General features: G+C 39.1%; 1 protein-coding gene across 1 annotated transcript in view; it reads right to left on the bottom strand.

Moving 5' to 3' along the window:
* LOC129644511 (ceruloplasmin-like) overlaps window positions 1–25,058 on the bottom strand; it is a 40,418-nt gene extending 15,360 nt beyond the window's left edge. The window contains exons 1-14 of the mRNA XM_055570113.1: window positions 24,986–25,058; window positions 23,453–23,558; window positions 22,157–22,407; window positions 20,270–20,482; window positions 19,607–19,777; window positions 18,084–18,326; window positions 14,804–14,969; window positions 11,336–11,466; window positions 10,557–10,878; window positions 10,247–10,490; window positions 7,158–7,308; window positions 6,351–6,563; window positions 3,160–3,367; window positions 1,006–1,145 (exon numbers count right to left, since the gene is read on the bottom strand). Of these exons, the coding sequence (XP_055426088.1) occupies window positions 1,006–1,145; window positions 3,160–3,367; window positions 6,351–6,563; window positions 7,158–7,308; window positions 10,247–10,490; window positions 10,557–10,878; window positions 11,336–11,466; window positions 14,804–14,969; window positions 18,084–18,326; window positions 19,607–19,777; window positions 20,270–20,482; window positions 22,157–22,407; window positions 23,453–23,558; window positions 24,986–25,058 (2,632 nt within the window). The remainder of the gene's footprint in view (window positions 1–1,005; window positions 1,146–3,159; window positions 3,368–6,350; window positions 6,564–7,157; window positions 7,309–10,246; window positions 10,491–10,556; window positions 10,879–11,335; window positions 11,467–14,803; window positions 14,970–18,083; window positions 18,327–19,606; window positions 19,778–20,269; window positions 20,483–22,156; window positions 22,408–23,452; window positions 23,559–24,985) is intronic.
* Window positions 25,059–25,297: the final 239 nt, after the last annotated feature.

The following is a 25,297-nucleotide window of genomic DNA, read 5'->3' as shown; positions in this document are numbered from 1 at the left end:
CAATTCTACCATCTCAAACACTATGCTTGCTTTTCCTTTTCTAAAAAGTGGGGTTTTTGTGTGTGTGTGTGTGTGTGTGTGTGTGTGTGTAAATAAAGGAATCTAGAGGGTCATATTGTGTTATTTATCTTAGTGCATTTGGCCAGAATCCTAGAGAAAACAAATGTAATACTGTTACTTTTTTTGAAGGGTCCATTCAAAAGCACTGGAAACTGAATACCACAGACCTCCCTCCAGGGGTTGCAAAGCCCAAGAGGCTGACGCGGAGCCAAGAAAAGTTAAAATTCCTCCTTGTCAGCATGCACATCCATCTTCTCAGGGTGCCATGCCAGAACATGGCCTCCAATAGACACACAGATATCACGACAGAAATAAGATCTGGGCGTATGGATATGCCTTGTGACCTCTGGAAACACTATGCAATGTATGGACATGCCATTTGACATAACAAGTGAATACATTGTGTGACTTATGGAAATGCTGTGTGACTTATAGAAATGTTACATGTGGGTGCCTAGGAGGCACTTACTAGTTTTTTAGCTGATCTGTCAAAGGTGGAGGTATGGGCTATATTTTTCTCACTCCTAGACAGAAGAGGAAATTAAATCTTGAGCAATTAACTGTTTAAACACTTAAATTTAAACAAAGAAGGCCCCCTCCTAACTATATGAGGGTTTCTGGGATTTGTTTTAACTTCAAAGAAATTATCTTTAAATGTTATTTCTAAGGTCCCTCCCAGAATCTTGGGATTCTGTGTGCAAGAAGCCATATAATCTGAAACTAACTGTATTCATTGTCTATGATATCTTTGTTGTCCATTTAAAAATATTTGAATCACTTTTCTTTTCCCAATAAAAGTGTCTACCAGCAAACAAATTAAAGTTAGAATTATAGGCACTTTTCTCCGTTGAGGTAGAAGTTGACAATATCCTTATGTAGGCAACAATTTCCAGTGGTTGAGGACAAGATGACAAACCCCAAACCAATCTTCTAGTGTATTAATACCTAGTATATCCAGATGTATTTCATCTTCATTTCGTACTGTTTGATTTGTGAATGTGATGTCATCATATTGGCGGTATACAACCTTCTTGTATTTGGACCCAAGATATGTCTCAACTCTATCCAAGTACATGTTTGTTTCGCTTTGAGAAAATAAAAACAAAAAAATCACAGTTAATTAATTTAACCATTAAATTAGACAAATTCTCGTATGGAAGAACTTATTGGAATAATGAAATTTATTAATATCTAGAGTCTATTACGTGAACCGTGAACTTCCAGATGTTCAAGCTGGTTTTAGAAAAGTCAGAGGAACCAGAGATCAAATTGCCAACATCCACTGGATCATCGAAAAAGCAAGAGTTCCAGAAAAACATCTATTTCTGCTCTATTGACTATGCCAAAGCCTTTGACTGTGTGGATCACAATAAACTGTGGAAAATTCTGAAAGAGATGGAAATACCAGACCACCTGACTTGTCTCTTGAGAAACCTATATGCAGATCAGGGAGCAACAGTTAGAACTGGACATGGAACAACAGACTGGTCCCAAATAGGAAAAGGAGTCTGTCAAGGCTGTATATTGTCACCCTGCTTATTTAACTTATATGCAGAGTACATCATGAGAAACTCTGGGCTGGAAGAAGCACAAGCTGGAATCAAGATTGCCGGGAGAAATATCAATAGCCTCAGATATGCAGATGACACCACTCTTATGGTGGAAAGTGAAGAGGAACTAAAAAGCCTCTTGATGCAAGTGAAAGAGGAGAGTGAAAAGGTTGGCTTAAAGCTCAACATTCAGAAAGCTAAGATCATGGCATCCGGTCCCATCACTTCATGGGAAATAGATGGGGAAACAGTGGAAACAGTGTCAGACTTTATTTTTCTGGGCTCCAAAATCACTGCAGATGGTGATTGCAGCCATGAAATTAAAAGACGCTTACTCCTTGGAAGGAAAGTTATGACCAACCTGTTGCTGCTAAATCACTTCAGACGTGTCCGACTGTGTGTGACCCCATGGACGAGCAGAGACATTACCTTGCCAACAAAGGTCCATCTAGTCAAGGCTATGGTTTTTCCTGTGGTCATGTATGGATGTGAGAGTTGGACTGTGAAGAAAGCTGAGCGCCGAAGAATTGATGTTTTTGAACTGTGGTGTTGGAGAAGACTCTTGAGAGTCCCTTGGACTGCAAGGATATCCAACCAGTCCATCCTAAAGGAGATCAGTCCTGGGTGTTCATTGGAAGGACTGATGCTAAAGCTGAAACTCTAGTACTTTGGCCACCTCACGCAAAGAGTTGACTCATTGGAAAAGACCCTGATACTGGGAGGGATTGGGGGCAGGAGGAGAAGGGGACGACAGAGAATGAGATGGCTGGATGGCATCACTGACTCAATGGACATGAGTTTGGGTAAACTCCGGGAGTTGGTGATGGACAGGGAGGCCTGGCGTGCTGTGATTCATGGGGTCGCAAAGAGTTGGACACGACTGAGCGACTAAACTGACTGACTGACTGAGAGTCTATTTTACCTTAGAAATTAATTTCATTTTTTAAAAAAAATATTTATTTTGGTAAGATTGTTGGATATTCATCCTGTACCTTAAAACATGTTTTTAGGATGAAATTCAGTTTTGATCAAATGAATAAATAGTAAGAAAGAAAAATCAGAGAAAGATATCAAATTTTATACAAAAATAAAAATTAGTGTCTTCAATTTGAGGTTCAAAGAAGAATAGCAATAGCCGGAAACAAATGAAGACAAAAAAATTCTGACTGATTCCAAATGTTAAATGTAGCTGAAATTACACTTATTATACCTAAAGTGGTGAGATTGGGTAGTAAAATACATAAGGAAGAGAGAAGACAAGAAATGAAAAGAGAGACAAGAAGAAACAGCAAAGAAGAATTATGTTACTATTTGGAAAGATTAGAAGTATTTATAACTAAAGACATCACACACACATTTTGAAGTTATTTGTAATTAAATGTGTCCTAAACTACACATGCCATACACATACCACGCACAAAAAAATGCACACACCACAAACACACACACATACACACACACACAAACACACACACACAAGACTGAAAGGAAAGGGTGGAGGACTACAGAATAAACCCTGCCCAATTAGAGATGGAAGTCACTGCCATACTTATGTCCTTGGAGACGATGCAGTTCTCTCTCCCACTCCCTGCTAGGAGAATAATCCCACACAATTTCCTCAGCTGCGATATAAATAACCTTCGCCTCCTGGTACTGTGTTTGATCTGGGTTTGGCTCTGAACACTTCCTCACTTGGTATTTATGTTTCATGCCTCCAATATAGTGCTCTGAGGTCATACAAACCACATCAAAAATGCCTAGAGGGGAATAAGAAAAGCATACTTAAGGCATTGCATTCAGATTTCTTTTCTCTAAGTCATCTATAAGATATACATCCCCCAGAGAAATACTATAAGATGGTTCATTCATTCTTTCACTAATTTGACAAGTATTTATTGAGTATCTTCTTTATGCCAGGCATATTTCTGGGCACTTGGGAATCATTAATGAATAAAATAGGTAAACATTCTTGCCCTTGAGGTTTATATTGCAGGGTGTTGTAGAGACAGACAACCAACCTAGTAAGTAAAGTTGATGTGGGTTGGAAGGTGATAAGTGCTATGGATTAAGGAAAATGTAGGACAGTGTAAGGAGTATTGAGAATTCTGGATGAATGTGTGGAGGGAGAGGGTAATGAACAATATTTTATAGGATGATCAGGGTAGGTCTTGATGGGTGAGTGACATTTGGGCAAAGATTCACAAGAGGTAGATGGTGGATCCAGAGGAAGGGCAATCCAGCAAGAGGAAATAGCAAAATTCCCTGCCTGAGGGTCTGTTTGGTGCGTTTGAAGGCCATCTAAGAAGCCTGGGGGTCTGGATTAGAGTGAGCAAGGCTGAGGGTACTAGGAGACAGGATTGGTGGGGAATGGAGGACAAAGTCACATAGGCCCTTGTGGGCCACTGAAAGATCTGTAGCTTTAACTGAGTCTATGAGTGACATAGAACATTCTGGCAGTTGTGCTGAGAATAGACCAGAGTGGACAAGGGAAGAAGGAAGGAGACTTATTAGGAGGCTATTACAATAACCCACAAGGGATGATGATGGTTGGAGCAGAGAGGTAGTGTGGAGGTAGTGAAAGGAAGTTGCAGGAAATCAGAATAATATGTTATTAATAAGAACCCAAAACAGTGACCACAATGAAAACAAATCACCTCAACAACAACAACAAATTCCAGCATGGATCAGACCAGAAAATTCCACCTAAATTCCAGTTGTCTTTTATTTTGGTAATTTTATGCCCTTCGTGTTCTGACTTTGTTTCTATTAATATTGATATCACCTTAATCAACATTAGCATTCTCTTTCAACTCTGTACATATTTCTGTGGTTATTGTTACTTATCATCACATTGCTGTGTGTTTACTGTGGTGGATACTGTTTAGGAAAGAGGAAAAAAAGCAGACTACTTTTTTTTTTTTTTTAAGACCAGGGAAACATCTACAGAGGAAAGGAGAGGAAGAAGTAGGAGGGGAATGGGTGATAACTTGCCACTAGGTGAATGAGTACAGCAGAGAAGAGAAAGTAGTGAAGAAAGACCTTTCTTTTTTTCTTGTGATTACTTCTTTTTGGATAATCTTTTTAAAATATTATTTTTTAAAGTGTAGTTGATTTGCAATGTTTCTGCCATACAATAAAGTGATTCAGTAATATGTATATGTATCTTTCAGAATCTTTTCCATTATAGGTTATTACAAGATATTGCATATAGTTCCCTGTGCTGTAAGCAGGTCTTGTTGTTTATCTATTTGATACATAGTACTGTGTATTTATCCCCCTTTCCTCTTTGATAAACATGAGTTTGTTGTCTATGTCTATGAGTCTACTTCTATTTTGTAAAGAAATTCACTTGTATCATTTTTTTTGACTCCACATATAAGTGATATCACACGATATTTGTCTTTCTTTGTCTGACTTACTTCACTTAGTATAAAAAAGTCCATCATGGTTGCTGCAAATGGCAATATTTCTTTTTTTAAAAAATGGCTGAGTAATCTTCTGATTACTCATAATCACCAGCACTGTTTGTTTGGAAAGTAGAATAAAAAATTTTGAAATGTAAATATATAGTCAGATGAATTTGTGATATCACAAAGAGTTAAGATACAAATCCATGGTATTTATAGAGTAATACGTTTATTGCAGTGCTTCCCGCATAGCTCAGTTGGTAAAGAATCCACCTGCAATGCAGGAGACCCCGGTTCGATTCCTGGGTCGGGAAGATCCACTGGAGAAGGGATAGGCTACCCACTCCAGTATTCTTGGGCTTCCCTTGTGGCTCAGCTGGTAAAAAATCCGCCTGCAATGCAGGAGACCTGGGTTTGATCCCTGGGTTGGGAAGATCCCCTGGAGAAGGGAAAGGCTACCCACTCCAGTTTTCTGGCCTAGAGAATTCCATGGACTGTATAGTATAGTCCATGGGGTCGCAAAGAGTCAGACACGACTGAGCGACTTTCACTTTCACTTGTTTATTGTATAGCCAGTATTCAACCGGTGTCAGTACTTTTTGACCAAAAAGGGTTTTGTTTGCTTGTTTATTTTATTTTTTGTTAAGGTGGGATGAAAGAAAATACTAAAATTTTAAGTCTAACATATACCATGCCCTTCACTACACTGCATCTATCTCATATGATTGTGTTTATTGCTTTTTATGGATTGTGAATTATTACAATCCCTGTTTTATAAATGAGGGTATTATATTCAGAGGAGAGGGAAGGCTCCTCTGATTCCCTTAACAATTTTCTGATACAAGGTGCCTTTAAAAAACTGCCAGAAGTAGTCAACCTCATTGAAGTAAAAATATTTCCCAAGGGAGCAAAACTAGCAAGGAGAGTGATAAGAGAGGAAGGCGAAAAAGAGACGGGTAAAAAATAAGGGAAAGGTTGATGAAGGAGGAAGACCTGGGAAACAAATGGACAGAAGAGTAAGAAATGCAGCAGATAATAGAATGAAAGCAAATTAAAATGCTTCAGAGCATCTTTGTTGCTTTTGAAAAGTATGAGTTGATTTAGAGCCTGATACCTGGGAAGAGAAAAATGGAAAGGGCTGAGAGGATTTTTGTGTACGGAAAATGATATACTAACACTCCTATAAATTAAATGGAGGAGGGCAAAAGTATTCTTAAACATTTTTTGGATAACTTCCTTTTTTCCTGTACAAACAATATTCAGTGCATATGAAGACATTGCTTTTTCATAGTTTGGGCATATTTCAGGCTGATGGAGAAGATCCACAACTTACCTGTGGAATCAGGGGTCATAAGAAGTGTCTGGGAGATATGGGGATTCACAACTATGGTGTCATCCCTTGATCCTAAGGAAGTGAAGGTATTTCCTGAAAAATATATCCCATGTAAGTCTTGACTTGATCCCACACTAAGAACATGCCATGAAACATTGTCTCCTAAGCACATATCTAGTCCAGGCAGATTTCCATACATGTATCCATTTATCGCTGCAAGACATTGTGACAAAGAAAAGATTGTTTAATTTATTGGTACTTGACATCTCTTGGACTCAACCAAGGACTATTCATTAAGCAGTTCATTCATGTAAGATATCAAGATTACCCAAGCCAACCCCCTTTTTTTAGATTTGATGAAACTAAGATCAGAGAGACTTGTTCAGTGTCATGAAGCTAATGAATGAAAGTGTTGAGACCAGAGTCCAAGTCTCCAGATTCTAGACCATTCTTTTTTCCCTCCACACTTTAAAGTCTTCAGAAACCAACCAACCAACTCAAGAAACACCCCACCTATCCATTCCATTACTTTGGCAATAGAGAAATATGTCTTTTCTGTATCATATTTAGTAATAGCTAAAATAATGTATTGCACCAAAAAAGCATTGGTAAACATTTGATAGAATGTAACATAATCACCCTAGTAGGCACTATTTTTATTGGGAAATTATATTTAAAGAAAACATGAAACATATTAGCCAACCATTGAGGGGAAAATATGTTTCTCTTAAAAAATCTGTAATTCTTTAGGCCTAGTGAAATTAAACTGCTTAATACATTTATCTTTTAAGTTAAGTGTTCTCTTACAATACATCTTGTTAGACTCTTGGAAGTTTGGATCCTCTGTATCCACATTTTCAGGCTCTGTGGTAAATATCCTGATATTTTTATCTAAGAGATAACTTCGATTTTCATCAAATATTGTGGCAAGTAGGTAAAATTCTTTGTCTATTCCTTTCTGTGGAGGAGAATAGAAAAAATAAACAAACACAAAATATGCATAGTACATATCCAAAGTCTAGTCAAATGGTTGGCCCTCGTATAGGATTTCCCATGCAATGGGATTTGTATGTTCTTGGAAAAACTGATCAGTTAACTTCCCCACTTATGGAAGTTTTTATACAAATGTATGAATCCCAGTGATAGATTTATCACAGAACTAAGAAGTTGGGAGAAATCTCTACCACTGTTTTCATGTAAAGCTCATACTCTAGGGACCCCCTATATCTTAACTCCATAAAACTAAACACTATAATCACAGATGTTTATAGTGGCTTCTCTTGGAAGCTTTGTAAAAAGTAAGTTAAATAAAATGTTTTCAATTCTAGAAAGTATGTATTTTAGGGTTTCTGAAGAAATATATGTATATATTTATATTTTTGGATAAAGTAGAAAAATTATATGTACTGTAAAAATTATGAGGCTATATAATTTTGAACTGTGGTGTTGGAGAAGACTCTTGAGAGTCCCTTGGACTGCAAGGAGATCCAACTAGTCCATTCTGAAGGAGATCAGCCCTGGGATTTCTTTGGAAGGAATGATGCTAAAGCTGAAACTCCAGTATTTAGCCACCTCATGCGAAGAGTTGACTCATTGGAAAAGACTCTGATGCTGGGAGGGATTGGGTGCAAGAGGAGAAGGGGACGACAGAGGACGAGATGGCTGGATGGCATCACTGACTCGATGGACGTGAGTCTGAGTGAACCCTGGGAGTTTGTGATGGACAGGGAGGCCTGGCGTGCTGCGATTCATGGGGTTGCAAAGAGTCGGACACAACTGAGTGACTGATCTGATCTGATAAATACATAGCCATATTTTAAAATAAAATATACACTCAATTTTATATATTTACACTGGGGATTTATAAGGCTTTTTTGTTGTTGTTCTTTAGTTGCTAAATTGCGTCTGACTGTTTTGTGACTCCACGGACTGTTTCCCACCAGGCTGCTCTGTCCATAGGATTTCCCAGGCAGAAATACTGGAGTGGGTTGCTATTTCATTTTTCAGGGGATCTTCCCAACTCAGGAATCAAACCTGTGTCTCCTGTATTGCAGGAGGATTCTTTACCAACTGAGCCAGCTGGGAAGCCCTTATAAGACTTTCCAATACATGAATTACAAAAGAACTTGGATATTACTTCACTTGTGAGTAAAGAACAAGGGAAATTCACTCATTAAGCATTTATTGAGCACCTACTACATGCCACAGAAGGACTGGGTTTGTTACCAAAAATTTAATAAAACCCTATCTATGGTTTCAAGGCACTTAGAGTCTAGTGGGAGAGACAGGCCAGTAAAAATAACTGCCTGGGGACGTGCTCTAACAGGGCTTCCTAGGTGGCTCAGTGATAAAGAATCTGCCTGCCAATACAAGAGACACAGGTTCAGTCCCGTGGTCAGGAAAATCCCCTGGAGAAGGAAATGTCAACCCATGCCAGTATTCTTGCCTGAAAAATCCCATGGACAGAAGAGCCTGGCGGGTTATGGTCCATGGGGTCACAGACACAACTGAAGTGACTGAGCACAGTGCTCTGACAGAAACCTACAGAAGGAACTGCAATAACCTGTGGGAACTTGAACTAACTTTAGTTGCGGAATATTGTTTGAAGAAAATGAAGGGACTCTCAGTCTGAGTTTTAATTAAAAATTCTCCCCTTTTAGCAGGTAAAACAGTGAGGAAAGTCCGCTCCAGACAGAGAGAAGAAGGGCAAAATCAAAGAGATGTGAACTAGCCATCCTTACTCAAGACTAACAGGCTAACTTTACAGTAAGACCAGAATAGAGTGTGCAGGGTTGGGGGGCGGGGGGTGGGGGGAGCATAGATCTGGAAGGATCCATGGGGTCTGATATGATGCCTTCTGAGCCAACAGACTGTAGGGTGATTTTTAGGGTTGAGAGTGCTATAATCTGATTAGAAAGGGAGGAATGTGGAGCTATACTGAAGCAGAATGGAAGCAGGGATAGGAGTTAGGAGGTTACAGGAATTCAGAAAGAGATGATGCTGCCTCAAATAAGGCAATGGGATCAGAGAGCCAGTGACCAATGCTGGAGGTGAGAAACAAGGAGTTGTTGATCGAAGTCCTGGGCTTGGTGGTGTCCTTCTTTAAGACACAGGATAGAGGAAAAAGAGATGACTCAGAGAGGGGTGGGACACGCAGTGGCTGTCTAGAGGGAGACAAAGAGTTAAAACAGTCAAGTGGGGACTTTTCTGGTGGTCCAGTGGTTGGTACTTTGCCTTTCAATACAGGGGATGTGGTTTTGATCCTTGGTAGGGGAGCTAAGCAGAGAAGGCAATGGCACCCCACTCCAGTACTCTTGCTTGGAGAATCCCATGGATGGAAGAGCCTGGTAGGCTACAGTCCATGAGGTCGCTAAGAGTCGGACACAACTGAGCGACTTCACTTTCACTTTTCACTTTCAAGCATTGGAGAAGGAAATGGCAACCCACTCCAGTATTCTTGCCTGGAGATTCCCAGGGACAGAGGAGCCTGTTGGGCTGCTGTCTATGGGGTCGCACAGAGTCGGACATGACTGACGTGACTTAGCAGCAGCAGGGGAGCTAAGATCCCACATGCCTCGTGGCCAAAACACCAAAACATAAAAAACAAGAAGCAATACTGCAAGAAATTCAATAAAGACTTTTAAAATGGTCCATATAAAAAAAAAAAAATCTTAAAAAAGTTACAGAACAGTCCAGCAGAAATAAAGGTGTTTGAAATATGCCCAGAGTTCACTGGGCATGAGAAGACACAGGTCTGAAGCTGAGGAAAGAGTAAAACTGAGAGACACCAGCACACAGAAGTTGAAGGTGCCCACTGCACACTGCCTTTCCCCTGAAGATCCGTTTCAGGCCACCTCTCACCAAGGCATACCCAGACATAGGTCCCATCACTTAACCTGTTTGCCATCCTCTGCAAGACTTCCATTTCTGCACACAAGAAGAGGCCCTATAAGGCCACTGTTGATGTCTGTTTTAAAATCTACTGAGGAGAAGTATGACCAGGTCAGGCAGTTGGGGTCTGTGGAAGTGGGTCCCACATCTGTTGGAACTTCCCATGTATAAACGAATGTTGCACCAGGATTTACATATGAGGAGGGCGACGGGGTACCTAGTAAGAAAGAAACATTTGTGAAATAGGACCTACGACCCAAAGTACCCTAGTCTAGCTTCTGAGATCTCTGTAATCAAGAACTGTGTCCTGCTCACACTGTGGTACCTTGGGTGACAGCTGAACAGGGCCAAAGACCCCCTCTGCCACCGTAAGTACACAGATTTGTGATGATGTGAAAAGTAAGCGGCCCAAGGATTTTAGGAGGAGTCTGATTTTCTTGCTGACGCTGTATTGCTGTCTGCCTTGCTTGCACCTGGGTTGAGCTGTGGTACTTGCCTCCTCCCGGTGTTCTGTAGAAGGAGCCCTCGTTGTTCTTGTTGTAAAGCAATCCATGGGGATGAATGCTGAGCGGCCGGGAAGCATTGTTGTAGAAAGTGACCTGGATGATCTGCCCCACTTCTGCCTTAATGACAGGGCCTGGAAACCAACAGAGTTAGGAGTTGTCCTTGGTGTTCATAAATGTCATTGTCAGGTTGTGTTACTTGGGTGAGGTTCTTCTAGGACCAAACTGAAGGGATGATGCCATGAACCAGAAATGTGTCCAATGAAAAGAAGTCTAGGTGATTCAGTATCTTAGAAACTCACATGGATTTGCAGGGACAAAAAAAATGTAGTTTCAAATTGGATGAATCCTGCCAGACTCCTCTGTCCATGGGACTCTCCAGGCAAGAATATGGGAGTAGGATGCCATTTCCTTCTCCAGGGGATCTTACCAACCCAGGGATTCATACTGGTCTCCCGCATTGCAGGCAGGCTCTTTACCATTTGAACCACCAGGGAATCCCAAAAACTGTGAGTTGGTGAGTACTCTTTTGATGGCACAGAATATGTATAAATTGTGTTTATAATCCCACAAGCTATGAAATAATTTTACCAAGGAGTCCAAGGTGTGTTGCTTTTGCCTTCTGAGTTTGGAAGGAAGCATCTGTGTATTCAAAGTAAACTAGTTTTTTGTAAGTTCCTCCGATTCTGGTTGGGCCTTGTTCAAAATAGAAGTGGGATTCACTGTGCAGAGAAAGTAGAAACAGAGAACTTTAACATTTACAATAACCATGTGAAAAGAAAGCAAGAACCTACATGCATCTTTTAAGGTATTTGTAATCTAGTACTTGTAATCTATTTGTGGAAAACTCAGCAGTGGCCACAGGACAGGCAAAGGTGTTTTTGTTCTAATCTCAAAAAAGGACAATGCCAAAGAATGTTCAAACTACCATACAATTGCACTCATTCCACATGCTAGCAAGGTTATGCTCAAAATCCTTCAAGCTAGGTTTCAGTAGTACCTGAATTGAGACCTTCCAGATGTACTAGCTGGGGTTTGAAGAGGCAGAGGAACCAGAGATCAAATTGCCAACATTAGTTGGAAAATAGAGAAAGCAAGAGAATTCCAGAAAAACATCTGCTTCGTTGACTACTCTAATACCTTGGACTGTGTGGATCACAACAAACTGGAAAATTCTTAAAGAGATGTGAGTACTAGACCATCTTCCTTGGCTCCTGAGAAACCTGTTTGCATGTCAAGAAACAACAGTTAGAACCATACATGGAACAACTGACAGGTTCAAAATTGGGAAAGAAGTACGTCAAGGCTGTATATTGTCACCCTTCTTGTTTAACTTCTATGCAGAATACATCATGTGAAATGCCAGGCTGGATGAATCACAAGCTGGTATCAAGATTGCTAAGACAAATATCAACAACCTCTGATATGTAGATGATACCACTCTAATGGCAGAAAGTGAAGAGGAACTAAAGAGCCCCTTGATGAGGGTGAAAGAGGAGAGTGAAAAAGCTAGCTTAAAACTCAACATTCAAAAACTAAGATCATGGAATCACTTAATGGCAAATAGAAGGGGAAAAAGTGGAAGCAGTGACAGATTTTCTTTTCTTGGGCTCCCAAATCACTATGGATGGTGACTGCAGCCGTGAAATTAAAAGATGCTTGCTCCTTGGAAAGAAAGCTATGACACACTTAGACAGTATATTAAAAAGCAGAGACATTGCTTTGTCGACAAAGATCCATATAGTCAAAGCTATGGTTTTTCCAGTAGTCATATATGGATGTGAGAGTTGGACTAAAGAAGGCTGAGCACAAAAGAATTGATGCTTTCGAATCATGGTGCTTGAAAGACTTTTTAGACCTTTGTGGCTCAGCTGGTAAAGAATCTGTCTGCAGTGTGGGAGACGTGGGTTCGATCCCTGGGTTGGGAAGATCCCTTGGAGAAGGGAAAGGCTACTCACTTCAGTATTCTGGCCTGGAGAATTCCATGGGCTACAGTCCATGGGGTCACAAAGAGTCGGACACGACTGAACGACTTTCACTTTCACTTTTGGACGGGAAGGAGATCAAACCCTTTAGTCCTAAAGGAAATCAACCCTTTGATTTGAATATTCATTGGAAGGATTGGTGATGAAGCTCCACTTGGCCATCTGATGTGAAGAGCTGACTCATTGGAAATGACCCTGATGCTGGGAAAGATTGAAGGCAGGAGGAGAAGGGGACAACAGAGGATGAGATGGTTGGATGGCATCACTGGCTCGATGGACCTTAATTTGAGCAAACTCTGGGAGACAGTGAAGGACAGAGGAGCCTGGTGCACTGCAGTCCGTGTACTGCAAACAGTCAGACATGACAGAGGCTGAACAATAGCAATGTATTTATAAAAATAATGCATGCTCATTGTAGAGAATTTGGAAAATAAAAAAAACATATAACAAAAATTTAAGATCCTCATAATTCTACCATCTCTATATAATCACTATCAACATTTTCCATGGATGTCTTTTCAGTCTTTTGTCTGTGCATGTATACAAGTCTCTGTCTGTAGACTACCTATTAGTTGATCTATACATTTTTCTTTTGGAATAAAATTTTAAAAACATTAAGACTGATTTTTTTTAAGGCAGGTAGTAATAAACTTTGCTTTTAAAACAACTGTGCTGAGATGCTAGAGTACTGAGATGAGAGATGTCATTCTTAACTTTTTAATTCTATTGTAATAACATAAAATGAGGACAAGTGTTTCCAAGAGGAAATAATGGCTTGCAATGCTGAGACAGCATCAAATTTCATAACCAGGAGAATCATGTGAGCTGAAAGAATCTATTAATTCATACTTATTTTAGTCAATATAAAATGAGAGTTGAATCTAATTTTTGTTCTAAGCCCTGATAGGCTTTAAATAATTAACACAAAATTTCCATTACACAGATTGAATAATTTGTTGATGAGCATTAAAGTAAGAAAATATTCTTAAATATTAAAGTAAGAAAATATTCATTTGATAGAACATTCTCAGTTTTCTTAAATTTTCTATGAGTAAATTAAAAAAATAAATGCTATGGGAATATTATTTTTTGGTGGTTATAGAACTTAATATTTTCTGACATAAAACTTTCATTCAATAGACCAAAAGAATTACAACTCCTGTAATTTTCAAGTTGGTAAATATATTTATCAGTCAGACTACAGAAAAACTTTTGTGCACTTCTAAATGCTGATACCACAGTAATGTATTTTAGTCTTAGTTTTTGGTTATCAAAGAAATAATTGGTAATAAATTCTTAGGTGTTATTGAGTAAATATATATATATATATATACACATATAAAATATGATTTAAGGATGACACAAGAAATGATTGACTATACCCTCAGATCTTAGCAGGAAAGTACAAATTACATGTGAGAAATATTTTTTAATTTTTGTAAATTTGCAATTGACAACATAATTCACTATGTTTTTAAGTATCTTATAATTATAAACAAATCCATTTTAAAATCTAATGCTAAGAAAAAGATGAGAAGTACGTTTTTCTTTGCAGTGGCTTCCAAGGCATTTAGAGAAAAATGCTATATAGCAAAGATTCTTCGGCTGAATATTTTCCAATTATTATTATAATTATTTTCCCATCTTTATTTTTTTTTTCGATAGCCTCCAGCTGCCAAATGCTAGATTTAATTATTTATCAGGACCAGTGTGTGTTTAGACATACTGCTTGCGGTATAACATGTCAGCATTATTAAAATTGAAATTAGAGATCCAGTGAGACTCCATATAAAGCCAAAGAATGCCAGTATTTGGGGACCTTGGAGATTTTCATTCTATTTTGTTTTTTTTTTTGTAATTTAAATTTATTTATTTTAACTGGAGGCTAATTACTTTACAATGTTGTATTGGTTTTGCCATGCATCAACATGAATCCGCCACAGGTGTACACCATCTTTATTTTATCAGTATCTTTTTATTATAAAATGCTTAAGTCCTTGTAGGAATAGCTAGGTTTTGAAAAAGTCCAATTATCTTTATTTAACCATGAATATTTTAATCACTGAATCATTACCTTCCAGCTTCTGTTAAACTATTTCCACTGAAGAAATCTATGCCAGATGGTGCATAGTCCCAAAAAATTTCTTTAGCGGCAATGTAATAATGAACAACTTGTGTCCCCGTAACATCTGCTGGAGATTTTTGGCAATCCCTTACATTGAAGAAAGCCTGCATACTCTCTGAAAAATAGTAAATCCAAGTAGAGAATGTTATGAAAACATTAAAACATTTTTCTTAGTCCATATATATATTTTTTAAAACTGTAGCCAACAACATTGCAACTTCCCTTTCTTTTCAGAAATTTGAGGTATTTTATTTAAGGAATCTGTTAAAATCCTGAAATGTATGAAGCAAGTACCAGACTCAGGATGCCAAAGTGAATGTTGAGGAGTGGATATTAGTGGAGATTAATAACCAGCACTGGACCAACTCCTAAGGAATATGGTACCTGCCTACTGAGAGGAATTTGAGTCTGTTTAATCAAAAGTATCTTCCCTTATGGTTCTGAAGTTGTTACCATTAATTACTAGATTAACTAGTTGGCAGGCAGGAAGAAAACCAAGGCAGGTACGTTTTCATAAGAGCATAAGTCCTGTGTTTTGATTTAAGAGCAACATAGGTGGGAGTGTAAATTCATACAGACTTTTTGGAAGGTGATTAGGCAGCCTTTTTTAAAATTAAGAACACTTCCATTATAAACTTTCACTTCTTTCGGTTAGGCAAGATAAAAATTTGCACATACATAAAAAGATACAAATAAAAAGTGGCTAGCTATAACACTGTTAGTGACTTAAATGGGAAAGAAATCCAAAAAAGAGGGGATATACATATATGTATATGTATAGCTGAATCACTTTGCTGTACAGTAAAAATTAACACAACATTGTAAATAAACTATACAATAAAAATTTTAAAAATAAAGGAGTAGCTTTATTTTGGGAATGTCATGGAAAAGATTCTTGCCTGGAGAATTCCATGGACATATTCTTGCCTGCAGAATTCCATGGACAGAGGAACTTAGCAGGCTGCAGTCCATGGGGTCACAAAGAGTCGGACATGACTGAGCGACTAACACACACATACACACACAGTGAACCAAGAAAGTGAAAGCAATTTAGATATCTATCAATAGCTGAATGGTTAAATAAATTAGCCTACATCTCAAACAAACACAGAAAACTATACAGCCATTTAGAAAAGTAAGCGAGACAAACCTATGGATACTAAATGGGAAAGGAGGGGAGAGGGAAGATTGGGACTGACATATATACACTATTGATACTATGTATAAAATAGATAACTAATGAGAACCTACTGTATAGCACAGGGAACTCTACTCAGTGCTCTGTGGTGACCTAAATGGGAAGGGAATCCAAAAAAGGAGGGATATATATATATATATATATATGTATATGTATATATATAGCTGAATCACTTTGCTGTACAGTAGAAGGAACACAGCAACTATAAGATAAAAATTTTAAAAATAAAACTTAAAAAATAAAAGAGTAGCTTAGAAGTATAGGGAATGTCATGGAAAAGATTTTGAGATATAAGGATGAGTGAAGAAAGCAAGCAGCAGAAGATAGAAAAACCTACTATATACAAATAATAACCTATTTTTTTTAAAGTTAATAGTTAAATAAAACCTATTATATGGGGTGTGATCTCCTTATTTAAAACAGTACCTGTGCATTTTTATTTCTAAGTGTTCATGTATATTGTATGAAAATACATAGTAAACAGCTTTGCGAGTATTCACAAATACACAAATACACATTTGTGTAAACACAAATGGCTTACAGGGATTATTCTCTGGAGAGGAACTGGGATGGTGGTGGGGTAGGGTTGGACTAATGACACATTCTTAAACTATTTCTCCAAAGATGAATGCTAAATCTGATTTTGTGTGTGTGTGTGTGTGCGCACACGCTAATTTTGGTGGTGTAAGCACTTTCCTGTGGCCAAATTTGAAGCTACCACAAGTTTATCACCTGGCTTATTTAATTAATAAGTAGCTTAGAAGCTCTCTGGAGCTCCTAAGAGGTGGCTGTCATATACCACATTAGACTTTCGCTCTTTCTGCCTGCTGCCTTCACCAAATTCTCCCCTCCCTCCACTCCTTCCTCTTTGCTTTCTTCCTTTCTTTCCAGCAAGTCTATTCATGCATTCTTATAATTACTAAAAACAAAACAAACACAAAAAAGCCAAAACAAACAGACAAACCAAAAAACACCCCCAAACTACACCATGGGAAGAGAAGAAACATAGGGGAAAGCTGTGTAGTCCACTAGCCAAGCTTTTTTTATTGTGTCCAAGGTTGACCCTATCTTTCCTGCAGAGTTGAAGAGGAAAGACCTGGCTTAAAGGCAACATCTATAAATGAGGTCAAGAGGAGGAGTAGGTCTGGTGTACATTTTAATCTTTAAAACATATTTTAAAGCAATATTCCTTTCTAAGTGAGAACTTTTGTATTAATATCATTAAATTCTGTCCTTGAGTTACAACAGCCGTGTGTGGGTCTCCCTTTTCTCACAACCCTGGGAGGGAGGGACACAGCACACAGGAAATCCCAATAAGTACGTGTTGTTTAGTTGTTTAAATAATTAATTGAAGTATGGTGCTAACCAAAGTATTGGACTTAGAACTAAGAAAGGTTTTGATCAGAGAAGTAAATCCCATTTTTGTAAAAAAGGGAGAAAAGTTAAACTCTTCAGTTCAAGTAACAATTGTGTTTTCTGACTGAAAAATAATACAAAACATTTACATGATTGCATGTAGAGTTTAGTCAGATTTAAGAATAGAGAAGATCAGTAATTTCATAATGGGCCTTTCTATTATTAAATATGAAGTGTGATTGAAGAAGGAAATAAACCAGGAAACCATTACTGGGTACCGGTTCAGAATTTACATAACACTTGGCCCTATATAATTTCTGACTCTCACAGGGTTTTGGATTAGTGTTTCAACCTCTTGGAAGTTGTCTTCTCAATTTAAAAAAGAAGAGTAATTATATGAACTCTGTCAGACACTCAAGGCTCACTGGATAACAATTATATACTTTTTTTTTTGGTAAAAACAGCAACAACAAAAATCCTATATGACTAAAAGTGCTTATTACCATAAAGTTAAAAGTGTCAGAGACCTGAGTTCTGGTTCTGAGTGTATTACTGACTTTGCAAAAGGCAATCCTGTCACGTGCCTGATGGTGACATCTTTCCCCATTTGGAAGATGAGGCGTTTGTTATGGGAGTCCCCTGACCCTGTATTATGTAGAAGGAATAAATCCCTACCGTGTATCCGACAGTCCAGCAGCCACTCTCCAACACTTTTGGCCACCATGAAGGCATCACGCATGGAGGCAGGGAAGATGGTAATGGTGTCTTTTCTATGATTCTGAGATATCAGAGTTTGTCCATGGAAGTAGATGGGGTGTACATCCAACAGGCTACCCATGCTGATGAAATACCACATGACCCTGTCTTCTGCACACATGATGAGATCAGGTAGATTTGCATACAAGTATCCATTTATTGCTGAAAGCAGAAGTAAATTAACCTTTCAAGCAAGCATGTTACCGCAAGGCCACATGGTATATATTCTATGCATTTCCTTATCACATAAATCTGGCATGCCATCATTGTTCTCATGCATCATCTGCAACAGGATTTGGTTTGTTTCCCCCCAAAAGGAGGCTATAAACATTACCTGTGATTAAAACTGAGGACAACACAAATTTAAAGGCAAGAGGAAGAAAACTAAGCTGCAAGGTAGGAAGCAGTGAAAAGGGGAAAAGAATAGAAAGAAGCTAAGTCTGTGGAAGAAGGAGACAAAGCTGAGGGTGGCTGAGATAACAAGAGCACCTTTTCTGAAAAGTTCTATGTAGAAGCACATTTCCATAAAAGTTCTGCTCATTTATGTCTTAGTTCTTCCATAATATTGTATTACCCTAAAATTAAATATTTGGGGACTTCCCTGGCAGTCCAGTGGTTAAGAATCCACCTTGCAATGTAGGCGACATGGGTTTGGTCCCTGGTCAGAAACTAAGATCCCACAGGCCATGAAGCAGCGAAACCCTGGTGCCACAACTACCGAGTCCCGTGCACCACAACAAAAGATCCCATCTGCTGCAACTGAGATCTGACACAGCCAAATGAATATTTAAAAAATTACATCTCTCTGTTGTCACCATCTATTTTTATCAATATCAGATGTTAGGGGAAAAAAATGCATCTATCTAACTTCACTTGCTATGACACTTTGGAAACCGGCAGGATTTTCTAGATGCCTTCATAGCAACACTGAGCTTCCCTGATAGCTCAGTTGGTAAGGAATCTGCCTGCAATGTGGGAGACCCCGGTTGGATTCCTGGGTCAGGAAGATCTGCTGGAGAAGGGATAGGCTACCTACTCCAGTATTCTTGGGCTTCCCTTGTGGCTCAGAGGGTAAAGAAACCGCCCACAATGGAGGAGACTTGGGTTCATCCCTGGATTGGGAAGATCCCCTGGAGAAAGGAAAGGCTACACACTCCAGTATTCTGGCCTGGAGTAATTCCATGGACTGTATAGTCCATGAGCTCGCAAAAGAGTCTGACATGATTGAGGGACTTTCACTTTCACTTTCTTTCACGGCAAAAATGGCATGTTCGTGTCTGACTCTTTGCGACCCCTTGAAACATAGCCTGCTAGACCCAGAATGAAGAACTGGGAAACAGAAACTCATCGAAGCAAACTTAAATGAAAGGAAATCACAAAATAAAGTCATAGAAGTTAGAACTATAGGATATAAGGAATGAGAAATTTCTTCATAATCTTACAGCGCATGACATTGCTCTCCTCGAAGTCAGGATCATTAGCATTAACTTGACCAGCTTCAGTGTATGTACGAATGTTGTCATCGATATACCAGCTATGTTTTTCATCAGTTATAGAAAACACCAGAATGAAATACTCATCGATATATTTTTCCATATCTCCATCCAGGGTTCCTAAAACAAAAAGAATGGCAAAACTTACTCTTTGCAAAAATTATTTTTGCTATGAAATAAACTAGTGATTCTGAATCTGATATTCAAAATATAAAAGGAAAACCTTTCACCTCCATAGACAGAACCCTAAGGAACTAAGCATGCAAGGAACAGGCGGTTTCTCTTCTCCCTATTTCCCCCCACCCTGTGGGTTCAACACTTCTCTATAGGAGAAAGGTGGCGGAATTTTGTGTGAGGGTGACTAGGATGAAGATTACTGGGTTTGGCTACCGTCTAGTGTCCAACCCGCTCTATTGGACTTGAATGGAGACATTGGACTCAAGCGCGCCATCTGGTGCTCAGAGGCCAAATTGCAACGTTACTTTTCTGACTGGAGACTCAAGGTCAAGACAGGAAGAGAGTTTGTTAGCAAAATTCCACTAGGAGAGTGAGGGAGACCCCACACATCCTAATTGGCTCTCTTTGCTACAGTGAGAGTTTTTTAAATGTTACCTCTTTTACAAGTCAGAATTGGTCCCAGAAGTCCTGAAGACACATCTCTTAGAGTGTCTACATGGGAGTGGTACATCCGTGTTACGCAGTCACTGTCATTGGGACCAGGCCCCTGATTTTCTTCTACAAACCACGTGTAAGTGTATTCTGCCCCTGGCTCTAGACGGTCGTCTTCCTTTTGCAGGCCCACAGTGTTGTCTGGATAGAGAGCGCCTAGAAAATGGAACTTGCACTGTGGTTACAGCAACCAGTGGACAACATTTTTCTTAACGTGACTCATGCTTTCTGCATTAAGCCATGAAAGTGTGTTAATTTGTATTTTTAGAAAGTCTGTGTTTCCCCCTTCCTGTCTCCTGCCTCCTGTCTCCCTAGATTCCCCTTAGTTGGTTTCTACCTGAATGCCCAGCTTGGCCAGTTTCCAGACTTAAATTGAAATGAGTCAGGGAGCATATGAATGAACTATCATCACCTTTATCGATAGATTCCACAAATATTCACTGTGCACCATCTGTGTAGGTCTTAGATACAGAGAGTTCCTGAGTTGCACTCTGTATCATCTTCATTGCAAATCAGATTTGGGAATGAGGGCATCAAGAGCATCCAAGCTACTGTTGTTGTTTAGCCGCTCAGTCGAGTCCAACTCTTTGCCACCCCATGGACTGCAGTCCGCCAGGCTCCTCTGTCCATGGGATTTTTCAGGCAAGAATACTGGAGTGGGTTGCCATTTCCTCCTCCAGGGGATCTTCCTGACCCAGGGATCCAACCCCAGGGATCAACGTCTCCTGCTTGGCAGGCAGATTCTTTACCATTGAGCCACCTGGGAAGCCCCATGACCCGGCTTTACCTGAACTGCATCTTCCAGAGGGCATCAAGAGCATCCATATTACTGTACACACTGCTATATTTAAAATGGATCACCAACAAGGATGCAGTGCATAGCACAGGGACCTCTGCTCAACATTATGTGGCAGCCTGGATGAGAGGGGAATTTAGAGGAGGACGGATACATGTATATGTATGGCTGAGTACTTTCGCTGTTCACCTAAAACTATCACAACACGTTAACTGGCTATGCCCTAACACAAAATAAAAAGTTTTTAAAAAAGAAAAAAGAGCATCTGTGTTACCTACAAGCTGCCCACTGATGTCAGGAAGTGGTCTTCTGCACAGGTGACATTACCCTGAGCTACTGCCTTTGTTCTGAATCTGGGGCCTTGCCCTCTTCTTTTTTATTATCCTGGAATTTTGCCTCAGATCTCCACCATTTGAGGCTGGAATCTAATAAGTATGGATAACATTCCCTCATTCAATAGGAGACTTTGAAGCATGACCAACCTCTCATCCTTTATCCTCTTTTGAGACCAACCTGCTCCGTGTAGAACACAAAACCCTATTTTGTGTTAGCATTCTCTTCCCTTCCTTTTCCCAACACCATCAAGCAGCTGTGAGTGTGGATGTTTAAGAGAGAAGATACTGTCTGGAAAATAGTGACTTCACCTGACACTGATGTTTTCTAAGAGGCTAACCCTCATTCACTAGAAAATGAGATGACAGGACATGGATATGAAATGGCAGGACGGTATTTCTGCCAACTTAACACTTAGCTCATGAGTGTCTCCTACCCTCCAAACTTATGTATTTATTTATTTACATGAGAGAAAAGTGTGTTTTCTTTCCCAGAAGTTGAATGGGGGAGGGGGATTGTCATTCATTCATTTCAAATGAGAAATTGAAGAACAATCTGGGATATAAAAATTTGAGACATCTGAAGTAAAAATCTGTATTCACCCAAACGACTCCTTTAGTTCATGACTGCCTTGCTTTTCCTGAGGTTTGTACTCTTCATTAACAAAAACTCAGGAACCTAAGGAACAGGAACTCACTTACCTTCATTATCTTTAGTGTAGCTGAGTCCATGAGGATGGAAACTGTACATTCTGGAAGCATTATTTTTCACATGTACATGAATGAGGTCTCCAGTCTCTGCTTTTATGATTGGACCTAAAAATCCCAACCAGGATGGTTTTTCAGTGGTGGTTTGAAATGTATCATCCGTGTACCCAAAATACAAAGCCTTTTTATAAACAGATCCTATCCTATCTCGGCTTGGTTGGAGATATGTTTCAGATTGAAACTCTCTGTAAACAAACAAACAAGCAAGAACTTTAACAAATTTTAACTGAAAACAAAGCAATGTCAAATCAGCTGAAACTAGGAGTAAGAATCTTTCCAGTCTAATTCTGCAGAGAAAACCCAGACACTGGTGAAAATCTAGAATAAGTCAGAAACAATACCATAGGCAAGGAGAAGCCTGGAAAGTCTGGTGAAGAGATGAAATGCAAATGTATCAAGTCATAGGCATGGCATTTCGGTTCTAATGACTTAGAAATTCTTTGTACTGAGCCATGTATGGAGGAAGGTTTCTGACCCTACTTCGAGGTTACTTTAGCTCTCCAACATTAGATCAATGTTACAATTTAAGATTCTTTACACATTTCAATGATTCAGGGATTTGTTGGTAGAATTGGGAGCATTTTGGCAGACAAACATAGTGAATCAGAACCCCGCATATAACCTTTAGATTTCTTTGTCCCAATCTTCTGAACAGAAAAATCAAGAAGACAGCTGCAATTTTACAATCTCTGCCATAGACTCCATACCAGAAGGAAAAGCGTTGTTTTAGCTCTTGAGTACCATTCATACTCATCCCTGATGCGGGAAAGACTGAAGGCAAAAGAAGAGGGCGTCAGAGCATGAGACAGTTGGATGGCATCACCAATGCAATGGACATGAACTTGGGTCAACTTCAGGAGGTGATGAGGGACAGAGAGGCCTGGTGTGCTGCAGTCCATGGGGTCACAGAGTCAAACATGACTGAACAACCACAACAACAACCACTTATACAAAATCTATGATAAATACAGGATTAGAGATGATCCCTGAAATATGTATCGTGAAGGCAAGAGTGGCAGGAATCCCAGGAAGGAGCAATTTCTGATTTATATTAATAGCTGGCTTCCATGTACGCTTATACTAAAAAACTCAAAGGAAGCAGTTCTAATAGCAAAATGTGCCCTTAAAGAGTCTATCATGGAAACTTCTTCAGCAGCATTTTATCAGTGTATAACAATTACCAACATTTGTGTCTGATAGCAAATTTTTCAACGCAAAGGTATTACTTACTGATCGTCCGAAAAAGGCATTCCATTGAGCATGTTTTTACCAGTAGGAGCATAGTTCCAAGTAGTTTCTTCAATGCCTATGTAATAGTACCTATCTATTGTCCAACCTAGAGAACTAATAAAAATCAGATAGGTCAGTGAAAAAAGGATCTTCATTTTCAAACCTTGCACCTGGAGAGGCTAACTGAGTTATGTTTCCCTTCCTTTTATAATCCACATATTCTTCCTTTATTTATTTATTTATGTTTGTTTACATAAGTCAGGGTTGCATAAGAGTTCATCAAGTGCTACATCTACATATATGTCATTTCTATTCCAAATGCATTTAGTTTTCACTAGTCAGCTCAGGTGAAATGTTGCACAACACATAGAGAATGCCGGTTCTTGACCTAGTACACCTTACCAATTAAGAGCTTGCTTGAATTACTGAGTAGATGGGCTACACAGATTATTCATTAGCCCCTCAAGATTGTTATCTATTTCTGCATGATAAGAATCACCTCCAGTTTAGTCTAGTCTACAGATATCCCTCTCTTTCTCAATTTACTGTGTTACTGAATCAGGTTTATTTGTCCAATGGGCAGCAAGTCAAACACGAAGATGCCAAGGTTTGTGGCAAAGAAAAGATTTTTACACAAAGAGGAGAACAGGTCTCACATCTGTCTCCTCAAAGCTGGGATACCTATGAGTTAAAGAAGCAGAGTGATCTGAGGCGTGGGGAAAGGTGATTGGAGGTAAGGAAATGGTTAAGTAACTGCTGTTCTGCACGGGTGCAGAAGCCCCTTCATTTATTTTTTAATAATACACAAGATCAAAGTATTTTTTTTCTGGCTGTTTATATAGATAAATATGCATACTTAAGGACATAATAAACTAAATACAGCTCTGAGAGGAAGAGAAAGAATTATTATATTAAAAATGTTTTTTATGAGAAGAGTACATTTCCGTATTACTTGATTTTAAAAACAACAAAATATTTGCAATTTTTAATCCTTTTTTCATTGAAAAATAATGAGAATATAAGTATCTTCCTTATAAGCAACAATTACTAAATTCTACAAAGGCTAAGACATCTAGGCTGTCATATTACTAAGTTTTTCACATTTGTGAGTGCTCTGGTTAGCTTTAAGAGGAAGCTAGGGAAACAGACCACTGCTTTGGGAGATTTATATGTCACCAGCAGATACTAGAAGAAATTCAGAAAAGCTAGGCCTGGAGGAACCATGGTGGGTGGAGAAATCAGCCCCAGGAGAGCAAGCACCCTTTGGGAAGCAGCTGAACAGGGTTGGGGGAGGACCCAGGTCATGGACAATGGGTTTCATGAAAGAGGAGCTAGGGATGGGCTCTCTGGCCTCAGTAAGGAGATCCAACTTGGTTGGAGCAGTTGGATGCCGCAGTCACGCATATTCCTCTGTGTATGGAAAAACCTTACAAGCTTCCCTGCCACTGTGTCTTAGACTAGTTGCCATAGAAGGGGCCACCCATCAGGCAGGGGGCAAGATGCCCTTAAAAGGACTTTCAGATGTTTCTTTACCTTCTATAACTTCTTTTTTCTTTCTTTTAGGCACATTAATTTTAGCCTGGAATGTAGATAATAGAAGAGCCATTGAGCTGGCATATTTTGCTCTCAGTAAGTTACCCCAGTAAGTTCAAACACATCACTTCAAACAGATCTATTTCCAGTTCCCACTCTGCCATTTACTAGATGTGTGATTGGGAATGAGGTGCACACTCCTTCTGAACTCCCATCCCTTCCTACTTGTAATATGAAGGTTATAATAATTAAATTTCAGGGCTCCTCTTCCAGCCTGACACAGTGTATGCATTTAAAGAAACTTAGCATCCT

This window comes from Bubalus kerabau, chromosome 2 (assembly GCF_029407905.1).
Source record: "Bubalus kerabau isolate K-KA32 ecotype Philippines breed swamp buffalo chromosome 2, PCC_UOA_SB_1v2, whole genome shotgun sequence".
NCBI lineage: Eukaryota > Metazoa > Chordata > Mammalia > Artiodactyla > Bovidae > Bubalus > Bubalus kerabau.
Note: the sequence above shows the minus strand (reverse complement) of the source record. Positions and strands in the feature narration are given on the sequence as shown.